The 18,605-nt window shown below is 37.5% G+C and overlaps 1 protein-coding gene across 10 annotated transcripts in view; it reads left to right on the top strand.

Annotated features, from left to right (window-relative positions):
- The window catches only part of LOC106086294 (glutamate-gated chloride channel), a 383,785-nt gene that overhangs the window by 197,637 nt on the left and 167,543 nt on the right, over window positions 1-18,605 (top strand). For all 10 annotated transcript variants that reach the window (XM_059360211.1, XM_059360210.1, XM_059360204.1 and 7 more), the window contains one exon: window positions 562-776. In XM_059360211.1, coding sequence (XP_059216194.1) covers window positions 562-776 — 215 coding nt within the window. The remainder of the gene's footprint in view (window positions 1-561; window positions 777-18,605) is intronic.

The raw sequence follows: 18,605 nt of genomic DNA, 5'->3' as shown, positions 1-18,605 counted from the left end.
CACTTGCGTGTACAAATCTTATGTACAGTTTTGGAAATCTTAGTTGTAAGTTTTACAAATATTGGCACTTCTTCCTCGCATAGTTTTAACGGTTTGGCAAGTGGCATTACCACCGCAGACTTGCACTGGAAAGGTTGTTTTGCGTTTTGTTTTGCCCTTCACGGCCAATCTATCCAGTACTAAAATAAAACACAGCAATTATTGACAAACTGCCGAAAGAAGATACCATCCAATCTAATGTCATTCACATTACCTTCCAAAGTATCCCATTAAATTACTCACAGTCGTAATAATTTCACAGTGTGTCAAATAAAAAACGTTCTCTTTGCTCAGCTCAATACGTCCACATCATCAATACATCCACATCGTCAATAACACTATGAAGAAAGAAAAATTGCCACTGTCCATATGCATACAAACATTCATAATTGTCTACCATCATCCCATGCGCTATTCCTGTTTTATTTACGTCGATAAAATGATAAAAGATTTTTAATATTTACTTTTTGTATTATTGTGTATTTGCTCATTGGGCCCACGCCTAAATGTGCCTCCATACAGGAGTGACTACAATGCTGAATTTCTTCACAACATCAAACGGTTTCCGCAGCACACTTCCTGTCGTTTCTAATCTCACCGCAATGAATGTCTGGGATGGTGTCTGCATGTGTTTCATTTATGCTTCACTCCTGGAGTTTGTCTGCGTCAATTACATGGGACGCAAGAGGCCGCAACACAATGTGGTCTATCGACCTGGAGAGAATCCCGTCACACAGGTAATGTATTAAAGCTTAATTGACCTAAGCAAGAATGAATGTTTTTCCTCTCCTAAGTAAAGCTCTCAATATAGAAATAATTGAATACGTGCTCGAACGCAGCGTATTAAGCACGAATACCATTAAACTTTCGATTAGGATTAGGCAAATCACTCTCTCTCTCTCTCTCTCTCGCTCTCTCTATCTCGTTGTCTGTCTCGCACTCGAACATTTATGCGAGTAATTCCATAGATCTAACAATAACGAAAGGGACAATTTGAAAACTCCAACAAATCATTCGAACAATTCATGAAACTACAACCTTATCAATAATCAATCAACCAATCAGTCGATCGTTCAATTTTCCATTTTCTTTGGGTCCTTGTATTTATTATCTAATATTTCATTTTCTTACGGTAGGTTCAGATTGGTCAAATATTTGAACCAACTTGTTTAATCATGTTTGCCCAAAGTATGCCAAATTCATATGTTTTTGATTTTGTATTCACATTAGAAACACTTATTTGACACGTTTTGTTTGTCCAACAACAAATCGTTCAGTGTCAATCATTGTATCAAAACAAGTCTTTTTTTTTTTGCCCTACATTCGATTGCATGTAGAATTTGTGTTTCCATGTTGGATTGTAACAATTTTTGTAAGATCAAACAAGGAGACGCAAAATTTAAAATGCAATCGAATGTAGGGCAAATAGAAATGCTTTTTGATCTAATGGTTGGCGCTATTAGATTTGTGTTTGGACAAACAAAATGAATACGAAATCAAGAATGTACGAAAGTGACATATTATGGGCGAAAATGATAAAACAAGCCGAGTCAAATGTTAAAATGATCTAAACGGAACTGAACTAATTTAATTTGATTTTAGTTTTTCACAAACATTCTTTCTTCTATTCCTATGTACGCTCTCTGTCCATCCACTTTTTCTGTCTCTCTCCCTTTTTATCTCTCTTCCCATTCAAACATCCCATCCAATGTTTTGACTGATATCTTTATCTTTGTACCTCCAATAAGCATAAATAAATTATATATATATATATATATATATATATATATATATATATATATATATATATATAATTTCAGTAAATAATGTATCATATATATATATATATATATATATATATATATGTACATGAATATGACTGCATACATGATTACAAATCATCTCTTGTGTTCTCTTTTATTTTTTTTTTCTTTTGGTTTTCAATACATTTTCAGTTTACTTAGCCCTAAGTTTTTAGCATTTTGTATCTAAAATATTTATCTAACCGATTGATTTTTCATATATGTAGCCATATTCTTTTCCTTCTCTTTCCTACTCTAAATCAATCAATACAAATGTATTTATGTATAATAAGTTGTCACACCCTAAATTCATTTGAAATTCATTATTTTATGGCTTTGTATTTTAGCCCCCGCCCCTCAAAAATGGAAGTGTATCGATTATGTTTGAGTTGATTATTTTTTAAGTTTTTCTGTTTTGATTTTAATGTCAAAACGTACATTTCCGTTCAACACTTTTGTTGTGGTTTTCTCTAGAACCCTAAAAAATGAAAACATTATTTATTTTATTTTGGTTTGGTATGTGTGTTAATTTCCTTGAATTTCTGTCCTGCAACAAACCAAATAATACATATTTCCTAATTGTTTTGCATCATTTAATCAAAATTAATAAAAAAAAAACACTAAGAAGAAACATTACCTAACAAAAATAACAGACTGAAATTTTCAAATTATCCTTATTATATCAATATATGTATATGTTTTCATGTGTGTTACCAACCATCTTCTCTCACTCAAAAGTTATGAATTTTTTTTTGTTATGATGATGCGTAAGCTCTTACCCCCAACAAGGATTGCGATATCCTTGTAAGTTCTTTTTTAATTTCCTTCAATGCATATATCATTTATAGGTAAAGGCCTAGGAATGTATTTCCAATGTAAAAACGTGCATACGTACATATGTATTTAACCAGTAGTAGAATGCGATTTTCCCCCAATATGATGCAAGATCTTACTTAGTGCAAACGTCTTTGAATGTTTTCAGGTGAAATGTATGTTAACCACGCACTCGTTGAAAATGTGTTGAGAATGTATTTTTCGTTAAAAAAAATAAAACCATGAGCCCAATACGTCTTTTAATTGTAACTCAGTAGTTGCTTAGATTAGATTGGCTACATAAACTAAAAGCTTACTTAGACCAAGTGCTACTCCCTATTCCACAAAGTTTTCCTTTTGAGCCGTACACCATTTATTGATTGCTGAATAAGGGAAACGGGCATGCCATGTAGCTGTAGGCAGGTCGCGGGATCACATGTCACATATGTGATATATTTTTAATACGAGGTGAGATACAGGGTGTCAAAGCTTATCCCTGGCGCAGAGGTTGGCATGTTCGTCTATGACGCTGAACGCCGGGGTTCGAATTTTCAGCCCCTCTAATGCTGGCAACATTTGTCATGTAGAAACTTCTCTCCTAAAAGGTGCTGTTCTAACTCGGCTATAAAAGGGAGGCCGCTTATCATAGAGCTTCAACCTTAAATCGGTCGGCATTAATTGATATGCCTGTTCCTCAGCAGAATGTTTATGGGCATTTTTTAAGGCAGTAAATATGTTATTAATGTAAAAATTGGTTCAATCTGTTTTACAAGCCCTCCATTTTTAAGTCCAATATTTTTGAATGAAGTTTAAAAAATGTCACATTGGGAAAAAAAGTTCCCCTTTTATTTTAGACTTTTTCTTTTATCTTTGGCCATTAGACCCATTTAGACGTTGTCATCCTTGCTTTGAATCATCCAGATCACTTCGAGAAGCCCAATAACTTGCGAAAGTTCACATCCGCTAAGTCAGACTGCCAGTGCGGGTAACCCACACAGCAGATGTTCTACAGTATCATTACTGAAGTCGTTACTTGCAACCTTCAGTCTGCCAGTGCGGGTAACCCACACAGCAGATGTTCTACATTATCGTTACTGAAGTCGTTACTTGCAACCTTCAGTCTGCCAGTGCGGGTAACCCACACAGCAGATGTTCTACAGTATCATTACTGAAGTCGTTACTTGCAACCTTCAGTCTGCCAGTGCGGGTAACCCACACAGCAGATGTTCTACAGTATCGTTACTGAAGTCGTTACTTGCAACCTTCAATCTGGCAGTGCGGGTAACCCACACAGCAGATGTTCTACAGTATCGTTACTTGCAACCTTCAATCTGTCAGCATGTTTTCCGATCAGACTCTGACGAGCACAATGACCGAGATGTCTGATCTAACCAGCGACAGACTTCTTTAAATCAAGATTGGGCCACATAAATTTGGAGTGTTCACAACACCACTTTGTGACCATCTGTCGTAGGTTGCCTAGCCAGAGGCATACGCACAGATTTCAGTTCCCCTGGGAAATGTAAGGTAGTGTCTAGACTAGCAAACTCATCTCTGTGGCCCGGCATCCAGAACAGGTGAATTTTGAACTATTCTGCCATTTCGTTGGATGATCTGCGACAGCCGATTGGTTTCGCGGCTAAAACCGAAGGACTAGTTCAAATTATATAAAATAAATGTCTGTAGAACTTTTAGGAAAGGCTACATCAAAATCCTTTATTCAAAAAAGTCGGACTTTCACAAAATTGTTTGTGGTCATTGTCTTTAAACATTATTTCAAAATATACCACATTTTGGGAGAATTTTCATACTTCATACAACTGTGTAAAACACATTCGCCAACACGGTTCTTATTTATTTGAAAATTCCTATAGAATTCACTTAATCTTTTTGTGAAATGTACCTTCAATTGGGGGTTTCATTAAAATGTTATAGGTTAGCGCATGATTTGCATTATACTTTTGATATAAAAAAAAAAAAAACTCCGGCCAAATTAAGAAAAATTTTATTAAATAAGATAAGTAAAAGCGTGTTAAGTTGGGCCGGGCCAATTATTGATGACCCACTACCATGAACTCTGCTAAAAATGTATACAAATGAACTTAGTTGAAGAGCATATGCTTGCTTCATGTACCAACTTTTTGCCAAACCACGAAACCCTCCTGTACCGTTCGTCAGTCCATTCACTCCCTGGAATCCCTTCATGTCCGGTAAAGATGTAAAGATGTAAGAAGGAGATTAACGCCTTCACTGAGAATGGCACGATCCGCATCATTTGGGTATCGGCCCGTAGCGGAGTAAGGCGGAATGAAAAAGCTAACGATTTGGCAGTGAAGGCCGCCAACAAACTTGGTAAACCCGAAGCCTTTCGGGTCGAGGCAGTCCGAGTTAAGAACGTGGGCTACGAACAGCGAAACGATCGGTAGGACGCCGAAAATCTTATTAGAAAATACAGATCGTGAGAAGACGAAGTTATAACTGAGAGAAAGTGAAAAGGAGGCCAATATAGTTTTCGGTACCATAGCGGGACACATAGAACGACGAGCTCACATTTGCAAAATCGGTGCGGCAAGTGTGTAGGGCATGTGGGGAAGATGATGAGACGGCTTTCGCGGCTAACAGACACCGACACTTAGGTGGGGAAAAATACCAGACATGAACCAAATTAGGGTATTGGTATGGATAAAAGATTAAAGATTATGTAAGTAGCACGGAATTCCTAACTTAGATTTTCTCTTTCGAGGTTACTTTTAGTATACAGGGAGCACAACAAGCCGATTACGGGCTTAGGTATATGTCCATTGTGGCATGGGGCGAATTAATGTCCGCAACCTTTTTTGAACCTTGAATAACCTAATTTGTAAGGGCCAAAAAGAACTTTTGTCCACAAAAACATGGGTCTTAAATCAAAATCGGGTATCCAGTTTATAACGACAAACTCTTGTTTTTGGACCAAATAAAGCACACTTTCGATATGGTCGTGGAAATACAGAAGCTAGACTTTTGAATTTACACCCATTGTTTCTTGGGCAAATCTTCTTAGAATTTGTTGTAGATTACGATTTTGAAAAGGAAAACAAAAATAGCCCACACTAACATACATACTTTATGGAGTCGCATATCAATATTTTGGAATGACTTGATACGTATACCCGTATAAGAATTAAAAGAAATTGGTTTAAGCTATACAAAAACTCGAATGTACCTGTTTTGGAAATTTCTTACACGTAACAAGTTCGGCAGGGTCGAATCTTGGGTACCCACCACCTTGGATTCTGCTAAAGTTCGTATTTGAATTATTTAACAACATTCTAATCGGGAATCAGTTGCGGCTGCTATGGTTTCAAGTAGTCATATCGGGGAATCGGTTGGTAGATTGGATGAGACTGCTAGTGAAGCATCTAAGGAGGAATCGTCCACACCGTTCCACAGCTTTCTCGGAAGCTCACCATGACAAGATCTAACGAAACTTGTGAGGATGAACTCCTGGTGAAATCGGAAGACGAGGCTAACACAACAGTGGTGGAAGTTCTGAATCCTAATTATGGTCCGGTTTCTACAGATAAATCTCCGTCATTGTAAGGCCGCTTCTAACTAATGGACCTCCTGATGACAGGTGAATTTGAAGTGGTTCTTATCCAGGAACCATGGAAGTGTGGAGGAATGGTAGGTTGACTATGAATTCCGGGATTTAAACTACTCAAGGGTACGGGAAATGGGAGACACAGATCCAGTATTCTTGCAAAGAGTAGTCTAAATGTTTTTCTTCTTTATTTTGCAGAAAACTCCTCTACAGAGCAAAAGCCACAAGAGCACCACACGTTTGGGACATCTATAAGGCTGAGTTAAGAAAATATAAGTGTAGAATTTTTCAGCTCCGTGGAGGAGACCTCTAGGCTAAGGAAGATTCTGTCCTCGAGACCTATTACGGTGGGGTATATTCAGAAGTCAGAGAATGTATGGACAATGTCTAGTGAGGAAACCCTAGAAATACTCGTTGATACACATTTCCCGGGAGTTATCCAACAGATAACGTGGCGCCAGAGGAGGTTGTAACTGGTATGCATTCATCGGATGCTATTAGGGAAATTGTGTCTAAACCAAAAATCCTTTGGGCGATTAGAAGTTTCGACTCCGGTTGAATTACAAGCTGTGTCTGATAGACTGGTTCCATGGTTTAGGGAGATATACTCTGCTTGTGGGATGGAGGGACACGAAGGTCATTTTCAAGCCAAAGTCAGAAAAACCTTCCCACAGGAGAGCGAAAGATTTTCGTCCTATTAGTCTGCCATCCATCTTGAGAGATTGATAGAAACATATCTAGGGGCAAAGATTCTTGGAGATCGCCTGTCGCGGCAGCAGCATGCATATAGTAAAGGCAAATCCACTGAAACAACCCTTCACGACCTAGTCGGCTTAAGAGAGAGTTCTCTCCCTGTCAAGGAATATACAATGGTAGCATTTCTTGACATTGAAGGTGCTTTTAATTATGTAAAACCGACTTCAATCATGAAGGAGTTGAAGTTTTTAGGCATCAACTCTACAGTAAGAAAGTTCATTAATAACTTACATTACACAAGGCTTGGGATCTGTGGATCTAAAAATGGATCAGCAGAGGACTGTCTCCTCTACTTTGGAATATAGCCGTTAACAATATATTATTGTCTCTGGAAGAAAAAGGTGTAAAAGTAGTTGCATATGCTGATGATGTGGCAATTGCGGTTAGGGGAAAATTTACCAGCACTCACAGAGATATATTTCAGGAAGCTCTACGTGCAACAGCAAATTGGGCTTCCGAAAGTGGTCTAAGTATAAATCCGCGCAAGACAGAAGTAGTTCCTTTCATCTGGAGACACAGGTTGCCTACAGTGGAACCTGTCTCTTTGGGTGGAAAGAATGTTCCATATACAGAAAGCGCAAAATACCTGGATGTCCTATAGTGTTGTGGTCTGGTGGATGGCGCTTCAAATGTTTACCTACTGCTCAATAATTAATCGGATCCAACGGATGGCTTGTTTGTGCATCACAGCCGCACTGAGGACGACCCCATCGAATGCACTTAAATTAATGCTACATCTTATGCCTCTAGACATTGTGGCTAGACAAATTGCAGCGACCCCTGCCGTGAGGTTAAGGGAGCTTTCTCATTAGTCATGTGGCGGCTACGGACACTATGTTATCCTTCATACAATGTCCGATGTTGCCGGCAGTGTGTATTACACCCTACCTGAGCCGCTTTTTGATAAAAAGTGCTGTACCACTATTCCTGGTAGAACCGATTGGAACTACGATACCCCTGGTAACAGAAGTTACATAGACTTCTATACGGATGTTTCCAAACTAATCGACCTGGTAAGCTAAGTTTTCAGGACCAGGCCCGAAGTACAATGGATGATAGATGGTAACAAAGAGGGGGCTGAAAGCATTCCAAAAGTATGTGGCCTTATCTAGACTCGAAGAGGTTATTTTGCAGAAGCTGTGAGGACATCGAAGAATAAGAAACTATAGAACACCTTCTGTGTGTGTGGCCTGCACGAGAATCAGAAGGAGTTCCACTTTAGGTCCTCATTTCTTTGAGCACCTGTCTGATTTAGCGGATGTGAACATTCGCAAGTTATTAGGCTTTTTAAAGCGATCTGGATGGTTTAACGGTAGGAACTAGAAGACATCTTCCTTCTTCTGTTCCTGTGGTGTCATATTGGACGAAAACGTCTAAGTGAGTCTGATGGCAGGCTGCCACTTAAACCTAACCTAACCTTATCTAACCTACATATAAGACATTTTTAGTTCCCTGATAAATTAAGGGTAAACTCGGTGTTTGTATGTAGTGCAGTTCCCGAGAATTTGGGGTTTGGAAATGACATAAGACAGACACTATATTGAATATCAAAAATAAAATTGAATATTTTTTTTTGGGATTTTTGGTATCGTCTAGTAGTATCTTCGAAACGTATTGAAATTAATGTTTTGACATGACTATTTACATTTCACATTTTTTTTTTCGAAAAAAAGCTTTCCTTGGCTTATTTCAAGAAAAACTATAATGAAATCACCACAGGCAACATTTTGAAAAAATTACCGTTTCTATATTGTTTCGTAGAGTCAGGTCAGTCATTCGTAAAAATGGCTTGTTCAAGTTGGTAATGTACAGCCAATACATACATGTATATGTTCGCCAAGTCAATGACGCGAAAACGTAACACCTGTCTTAAATGGGTTAGCACCTGTCTTTATGGGTGTATCAGATATATATTTATATATATAATTCTTTGTGTTGAACTTAAGCCAAACCGGGTGAAAACTGGGCTTTTAGGGGCTCAAGAAATCAAATCCGGACATCGGTTTGTATGGGGGCTATATAAGTTTATAGACAGATTCGGATAATAGGCGGCACTGATGATGGAAGTAAGAAACCAAGTTCTTGTGCCAATTTTATTGGATTGGTTTATATGGCGGCTATATCCAAGCCTGAAGCGATATGATCCATTTGCAATAGACAGATGGACGGACATAGCTAGATCGACTCAGAATGTTAAGAGGATCAAGCATCCAGCAAAAAGCCTGATAAAAGCTTGATATTTTACAATTTAACAAATTATGTATTGCAATAGTTATGTACGCTTTTTATACCCTACACCGAATCAAATTTGGAAATTGTTCAAATTTATATGATCGTCCGATTTGGCCTATTATTGCAATAATGTGCGAATTTGTAAGCTGAGGGCCTATTGAAGCACTTTTATCATCGAATCTTCTCAAAATTTCGGTTCACATTTAGGTATAGCTTTTAAATACTTTTATTTTCGCCTGATTTCAACTAATATTTTAATACTTTGGGCATTTGTTAACCGATCCTTGGGGGGTGGTCCCGGTGTTGTGGGGGTGGGGTGGCCCGATAGATACATTTCCAGAATATTGATATCAGATTCGTGCTTTACTCCCAAAGACCTTTCATTTGAGCCCCATATTGCTATGGTCGTAAATTTGGCCCCTTTGGGGGATGTTGTTGGGGAGAGGTCCCTGAAACACTTGGTCCCATATTTGGATATCAGATTCGAATTCTACGCTCGAATACCTTTTTTTCAAGCCCCATATTCCCATGGTCAGTAAATAAGTCCTGTTTGGGTGGTATTTTAGGAAAGAGGTGGACCCCCAGAGACGTGGTCCCACATTTGAATATTAGATTCGTATTCTACTCGTAAATACCTTTCATTTGAGTCCCATTTTCCCATGGTCGGTAAATATATCCGATTTTGGGGTGTTTTGGGGTGGTCCCCCAAGCACTTGGTCCGACAATTGGATATCAGATTCGTTTTCTTATCCTAAATACCTTTCATTCGAGTCCCATATTGTCGTGATTGGTCTAAATATATGTTTGGTAGGTTTTAGGTTGGGGCGGCCCGCCTAGGTACCCCATACAAAAATTGGATACCAAATTTTTATTTTTAGGGCACTATATAAGAGCACAAAAAATTTCCCTTAAATCGCACCACCCATCTCCGAGATCTGGCGTTTCTGAAAATTAGGGTAAGGGGAAGGGTCCCGCTTCAGATATCAAAAAATTTAGTACCCTATTTTCACCACGGGATCATTATGCACCATCTGTGCAATTTTCAAGAAAATCGGTTCAGCCGTTTCTGAGTCTATAAGGAACACACAAACAAACAAACCTACAAACAAACACAAATTGATATTTATATATAAGACTAGTTGAAGCCGGCCCGCTCTGCTGCGCCCTATTATGCTATGTTGGAGAAAAGTACTCTAAATTTGAACATTTCTGCGTAATTGTAGTTGAAAATGTATTCCAATTTTCCTATGGATTTTTCTACTCTCAAGTACTTCTTATTTTAACCCCACATTGCAATGTTTAGTAAAAGTCCTTCTTGGGGTGTGGTGGACCCCCAGACACTTGGTCCCAAAAGTGAAAGTCAATATCGTGCTCTATTCCCAAAGACCTTTCATTTAAGATCCATATTGCCATGGTCGGTATATATGTCCGATTTGAGGGGCATGTGTGGTGGGTTGACCTACGAAACACTTAATTCCGCAATTGGATATCAGATTAGCTTTCTACTCTCAAATACCTTTAATTTGAGTCCCATATTGTAGTGGTAGGTCTATAAATCCGTTAGCCGGGTTTTGGGGGTGGGCGGCTCTCCTAGGCATCCCACCCCAGAATTTGATACTACATTTTTGCTTCTTTCCTATAAGTTGTCATAATAAATATACATGCTGATGATTAATGTTTACCACTCTGCCCCCTCTCAGTACATGTTGGCATGTTTTTAATTGGATCAACTAAATCCAATTGGATCAAACAATATCAGTTGAATACTGCCAGCTGACGCTAATTTAAATGTTAGTGCTACTTTTTTAGAGTGGATCATATGATATGGTGGTTGTCTATGAATAGTTATTCACAGACAACCACCATGCCATATAATATCTATTAAATAGTCATCATTAAGTCTTTTTCTATACCCACCACCGAAGGATTGGGGTATAATCATTTTGTCATTCCGTTTGCAACATATCGAAATATCCATTTCCGACCCTATAAAGTATATATATTCTTGATCAGCGTAAAAATCTAAGACGATCTAGACATGTCCGCCCATCTGTCCATCTGTCTGTTGAAATCACACTATAGTCTTCAAAAATAGAGATATTGAGCTGAAATTTTAAACACATTTTTTTTTGTCCATAAGCAGGTTAAGTTCGAAGATGGGCTATATCGGACTATATTTTGATATAACCCCCATAAAGACCGATCGGCCGATTTAGGGTCTTAGACCCATAAAAGCAACATTTATTATCCGATTTTGCTGAAATTTTGGACAGTGAGTTGTGTATGGCCCTTCGACTTCCTTCTTTAATTTGGCCTAGAACGGTTCAGATTTGGTTATAGCTGCCATATAAATCGATTGGCCGATTTAGGGTCTTAGGCCCATAAAATCCACATTTATAATCCGATTTTGATGAAATTTGGGACAGTGAGTTGTGTTAGGGAATTCGACATCTTTTTTTAATTTGGCCCTGATCGGATCAGATTTGGATGTAGCTGTCATATAGACCGATTTCTCGATTTAAGGTTTTGGTCCCATAAAAGGCGCATTAATTGTCCGATGTCGCCGAAATTCGGGACAGTGAGTTAAGTTAAGCCCCTTGACATACTTCTGCAATATGGCATAGATCGGTCCAGATTTTAATATAGCTGCAATATAGACCGATCTCACGGTTTTAGGTTTTGGGACCATAAAAAGCGATGTCGCCGAAATTTGGGACAGTGAGTTGTTTTAGGCCCTTCGACATCCTTCTTCAATTTCACTCAGATCGGTCCAGATTTGGATATAGCTGCCATGTAGACTGATCTCTAAATTTAATGTTTTGGGTCCATAGATGGCACATTTATTGTCCGATGTTGCCGAAAATTGGGACAGAGAGTTAAGTTAAGCCCCTCCATATATTTCTGCAATTTGGTCTAGATCGATCAAGATTTGCATATAGCTGTCATATAGACCGATTTCCCGATTTAAGGTATTGGGCCCATAAAAGGCGCATTTATTGTCCGATCTCGCCGAAATTTGGGACAGTGAGTTAAGTTAAGCCCCTTGACATAGTTCTGCAAATCGCACAGATCGGTCCAGATTTGGAAGCTGCCATAAAAACCGGTATCTCGGTTTTAGGTTTTGGGTCCATATAATGCGCATTTATTGTCCGATGTCGCTGAAATTTGAGACAGTGAGTTAAGTTAGCTGCAAAGCAGGCCGATATATCGATTTAAAGTCTTGACCCCATAAAAGGCGCATTTATAATCCGATTTCACTGAAATTTGACAAAGTGACTTATGTTAGGCTTTTTGACATCCGTGTCGTATATGGTTCAGATCGGTTTATTTTTAGATATAGCTACTAAAAATATCGCTATTTTGCTATGCACAATTGAATATATGAATTGTACTTATTAGTATTTGGTCCAAATCGGAACATATTTCGATATAACTGCTATGGGACATAAGGTATGAAATTTTCTCCAAATTTTGATGAAAAGTGGTTTACATATATACCCGAGGTGGTGGGTATCCAAAATTCGGCCCGGCCGTGGTAAAAAACTAATTTGCCAGTCTATATATTTGGTGCGGTGGCGATAGTTCTTACCGTGTAAAACTCTTAAACAAAACAGTGTTGTCCAACAACACGTCGTTTGGTCTCGTCTATCGGTGAACTAAAAATGGTTGCAACCTTTTCGTTAAGGTTTGCAACTCCTGCTTTCACGCTGAATGTTATAATTTCGGGGCTATGACGGCCTGCACATTAATTAAATCAAACAGTGTCCCGTTAGGTCATTATAATTGATCGACCGTTTTGGGGTGAGGTGGTCCGCTAGATATATGAGCAGAATAATAATATCAGATTCGCAGTACACAACCTTATACCTTTAATTTAACCTCATATTGTCATGATTGGTGTATACAGCCGTTTGGTGGGGGCGTCTATATGAGGGTTGTGCGCCACACTGCCACTTGAGCACAAATTTGAATGACGCACTCAACTCAAAAAAATCTATCACTTGATTCCCCATTGTTTTGATGGGTCAAATAACCTATTGAAGACGATTTTAGGAGGTAAAACACCAGCTAGGTTCTTGGATACAAAGTTTAATATCATACGAATATGACATTCTGCTCTCAAATACCTATCATTTGAGTTTCATCAAGCTATGATTGAGTAGTATTCCCATTTGGGACGCTTATCGGGGATGGGGCGACTATCAATTACTTGGACCTCGTTTTTATGTCATATTCGTAGTCTACTCTTGAATACCTTTCATTTGAGTCCTATATTGATATATACTTCCAATATATCTATTTGGAGCAGTTTTCGGGCTTGGGCTACCCCCTGAATACTTGAACCCAAGTTTTTGTACCCCATTCGCTTTCTACTCTCCAATATCCATCATTTGATACTCATATTGTCCCTATCGGTCAGTTTTTGATTTTGGGTGGCGTTTTTGTGGTAACGGTGGAGGATTCGCCCCCTTCTTGAATACCTTTTATTTAAGTTCCATATTGTCCCAATCGGTCCACTTTTAGTTTTGGGTGGTACTTTGGGGTAAGTAGGAGGTTCCTTCCCCCGCCCCCCTTGCGATATCAAAAACTTATATAGCCTATTGTATCTTCCACACCACTCCCCACAATCTGTTTTTCTAAAGACTAAATACTAATGAAATTTCCGACTTTCTCCAATCCAATTTTCTCCCAAAACATGACGGGAAAAATTGTTGGAACTGGTTTCAATCGTCCACTTTATGCCAAACCAAATTTCATTACCCTACCTCCTTTCTAACTCGAGCTAGAATTTTTGGAGGCAGCTCTATTCTTGGGTTTTTTTTTCGCCGTTAATGGGTTAATGCAGATGTTTTTAAAGACCGAATCGCAATGTAATTTTCTCAAAAGATACAATTTTTGTGATTGGTTTAAATAAAAAGTTTCTTTTAGTAAAAATCTTCATGGAATTTTCTTGCCAGAAATTTTTTTAACTTTTAACAAAAATTTTCTAAGACAATTCTATATGAATTTTTTCTTAATACTCGTTTTATTATTTTAATTGAAATTTTATCTGTAGAAAAAATTCAATTGACAAAAAATGTCTTTTAATGAAATATTTGTCTGCAAAACTTTTCCAAAGAATAAAGAATAATTAGCCGGAGATCGCAACGCTCACCAATCACTATGGGACACGTTTCTTCATTTTGTTAGAATAACTCATCCGCCATATAAGGTGTGGAAGCCTCTACAAGGGCCATACATAACGCGAAAACGTGACTACGATGTAAGCACTACACTTACACAAATCTGATACCTTTCACACTGGCTGTTCTATTCCGCCGCATGTATTTTCTTTGTAGTGATAGATTTTTTTTTTTGTACGACTACTTAGCTTCCATGACATACACATGCCATTTCTGTGGATCTTTTGGAAGTTATATTAACGGCTTCGAACGCTAGACAACGGCAACGGCTCTCGTTGCTGTTCCGTGTACCCGGTTCAAATCAAATAAAACCATTTCGTTTTTTTTTTTGGAAATCCATAATTCACAATACAGTATTTAGGGCAATTGATTCGGAGCTCATAGTGATTGTAGGACGAAAAGTCTAGTAGAAATTTGAAATTTGTTGGTTCTGTTGGATTTGACCGTAGGTTTGAGCACAGTGAAATATTATTTCAAACATTTTAAAATGCACTTTTTTGAATTTTTGATTCGCATCCAAAAAAATCTTTTTATAAGGAAAGAATTTTGCGACTAATGATATCCTCATGTGTTAAGTACGCCAATTTCTAATGAAATACGACGAGTCAAATTGCAGATTTACAACAGGTGAAATACCCATGTTTGTCACGACTATTTCTTTGAAAAACTTCAAAAATATCACTGATAACATAACATTTTTATTAAAATTGTATCATAAATAAAAGGAATGTCCTAATGAATGAAATCAGAAAATCTTTTTGCTTCAAAAGCTATTACCTACAAAGAGTAATCGCAAAAGATATTAATTTTCACTATGAAACACGATCCTTATGCCCACCTTCAGTCAGTAAATGTATTGTACAAAAATTATGTTATTATTAATTAATAAATTAGGAAATCTTTAGGACTTGATGGAAATTATAAGCATATACAACAATAGTTGGATGCAATTTATATCGGACATCTTTTCCATCAAAAACGGATTTCCGGTCGATTTCAATTAAGTTCAAAGAGCGTAGATGGTTCTTCGTAAAAATTGGTCAGAATGTATCTTTTGATATATTTAACAATTATAGTTGCTTGATGTTTTCAGTTTGTTTGCGTTCAATTTTATGGAAATCAAAGTCATTTAAAATTCATAGAACGACACAAACAATAACCTGTTGCAATCATAAAACTTGTTTGAGATCAAAAATGAGCGCAAATAAAAAATTTCATCAAAGTACTGAAGCTGGTTCGCCAAACCAAACAATATATTGAAGTAAGGTATTCGCAAAGACAAATACACTTTGAAGGCTTTGAAAGATTAGGATCAACCTATAAATAGTGTGTTGACAATCAGTGCAAAATTTAGCTCTGACTTAATGACCAAATGTCTCCGCCGATGGGTCAGTTCCTGCACCCAATAGCGACGACCATTTTCAAAAAAAAAAAAATTGAGATATCTTCACCATTATCACAGTACAGAAGAATTTTGGCAATTTTCGATTTTGAGAAAATGTGTGGTGGAAAGTTGGACCTATGTTACCAAGTTTCAGTCTGATTAATTTCACAAAAGAAGGTACAGCCGATTCCTTTAATATTTATGTTGCCCCCAAAAGTCGGGGTTTTCCCTTTTTTTTTGTACAGTATTTTTGTGCCCTTACGTTTACAACATCAAGTAATATTCAACTCCGATTACATATAAATTTGATCGTCGTCCATAACTGTATATACCATATAAATCGATCTCTCGAATTACTGCTTGAGCCTCTAGATGGCGCTATTCTCATCCGGTTTTACTTCTAAAGCATATACTGGAAGCAATTCCTAACCAAATTTTTTAAAACGGTTTGTTGATTGATTCTTTTTAATTTTTGCGTATAAAAAGAAACCGTGTAAAGAATTTGACAAATTTTAAAGTTGGTTGAAATCGGGTTTTTAATACGTTTTCGATAACAATTCAATCAAAGTTAACCCTAAAGTTATCTCGTTTTAAATTACTAATCTTATTATTTTTTTTTTTCAAACAAATTTGAATGTCTGCCACCGTATTATCCTATTTTAATATAACTCCACTGTATCCATAGTTTTATCCAAATATGGCCGGTTATAAGACCCAATATAGAGACCATATTGGGCATCGATGTCAAAAACCTCTCGGTTCCAAGTTTCAGCGAAATCGGTCAATGAGTGCGCTTTTTATGAGTTTAAGGTAGGCAGATCGGCTATATGACAGCTGAATCTACCAAAAGTCATATGTGGATCATACTCGGTCTGTATATCGAGATACCTGGTGCAACCAATTTTTTCACATTTCAATGAAATCGCCCTACCCTATCCCTGGAAATCGGTCTATTTGGCAGTTATATTTATATATAGTCTGATCGAGACCATATTTGGTATAAATGTCAAGTGGTCAAACAGAAACAGAGTTCACTCTTCCGAATTTCAATGAAATCGGCTAATAAATAGGGCTTTTGTAGGCTTAAGACCCAAAATCGCCATATCGGTCTATTTGGCAGCTATATCAATATATAGTACGATCTAGACTACAACTCACTATTACAAATTTTAGCGAAATCGGGTTATAGTTGCGCTTGTTATGGCCTTAAGACGCTTTACTGGGAGACAGTCTATATTGCAGCTATAGCTAAAAATAGTCCGATCGAGACCATATTTGCCATGAAACACCCACCGTTTGAAATTTATGCCAAATCGGATAATAAATGCGCCTTTTTTGGGCTCAAGGCCCTATATCGGTCTATACGATAGCTATATCCAAATATGGTCCTACGTAGCCTTATAAAGAACATAGCCTGTGTTCGGATGAAATACGAATCTGTGCTAAATTTCAGCTTAATATCAAAACTTTTGAAGGCTGTAGCGATAGTGATTACAATAGAAGCTTTATAATTTTACAACGATGTAGAATATATAAAAATTGTAGGTTCGGAAATTGATATTTCGATGTGTAAAGAGTAAATGAATATATATGTACCACCTATCCTATGGAGTCCACCGTAGCGCAGAGGTTAGCAGTTAGGTTCGAATCCTGGTGAAACCATCAGCAACATTTGTGAGGTACTATGCCATATAAAACTTTTCTCCCCTTCGCACTGCGGCACGCCGTTCGGACTCGGCTATAAAAAGGAGGCCCCTTATCAATGAGGTAAAACTCGAATCGGACTGCACTCATTGATATGTGAGAAGTTTACTTATGTTCCTTAGTGGAATGTTTATGGGCAAAATTTGCAATTTACATATCCTATGGTGTTGGGTATAAAACTGTGAATTTAAAAAAATTAAATTTTTTTTTTTTTTTTTTTTTTTTTTTTTGAGAATGGATACCGCTCCGCTACGGGTTTAGAAAATTTTGCTCCCGCTCCGGCAAAAATAGGTCTGATCCAAAATTAATACTCGGCAAATAATTTTTTGCTACTGAGTGGAAAATTGGAAACATTTTCCTTTGATATGCTTCCGTTTTTGTCTATGGCATTAGAACGGAGCATGTCATATGAAATTAGTAAATTTTTAACTGAAAAAAAATTTACAATCTGATAGACAGTCTGGTTTTCGTGTATCGAGAAGCTGAAGCACTGTGCTGATCGACGTAATCGAGAACATCCGTCACAAACATGAGTGATAAAATGCTAATGTTCTTAGGCCACACATGAGCGTTTGACACGATTGATCACCGGATTTTGATATTGCAACTGAAAAATCTGTTATATTTTTCGAATTCTGCATGCAAACTTCTCTTGTCATTTGTCACTTAAAGGGCACAAGCTGTTGTTGATCGGAGCTCGAGTTTATTAGACGTTTCTAAAGATGTTCCCCAAGGATCCATTCTTTGTTGTTTACTGTTCTCGATTACATAAACGATTTTACAGAAGTTCTTAGAATCTACTGAACACAAATGTACGCAGATGATGTGCAGCTGTATACTGGCGCTAAACTGAGTGATGTTCATAACTCGTCGGCCTAATGCTATCTTTTTCCATACGCCATTTTCGGCTTTTTTGAGTTAGGATCACTTTTAAGGCTTTAAGGTATGACTCCATATCCAAAATTTCTGCACGTGGAAAAAAATTACATATATGTTTGACAAATCAAATTAATAGTGTTATCCAATTTTTACTCAATTTACGAGCGTTGCCTTTTATATTTCGGGATTGGACAACCCTTGTATAGCCAACTTCTCCGCCAACCTACAGC

Source organism: Stomoxys calcitrans, chromosome 1, assembly GCF_963082655.1.
Source record: "Stomoxys calcitrans chromosome 1, idStoCalc2.1, whole genome shotgun sequence".
NCBI classification, from domain to species: domain Eukaryota; kingdom Metazoa; phylum Arthropoda; class Insecta; order Diptera; family Muscidae; genus Stomoxys; species Stomoxys calcitrans.
This window is presented reverse-complemented; position numbering and strand designations above follow the sequence as displayed.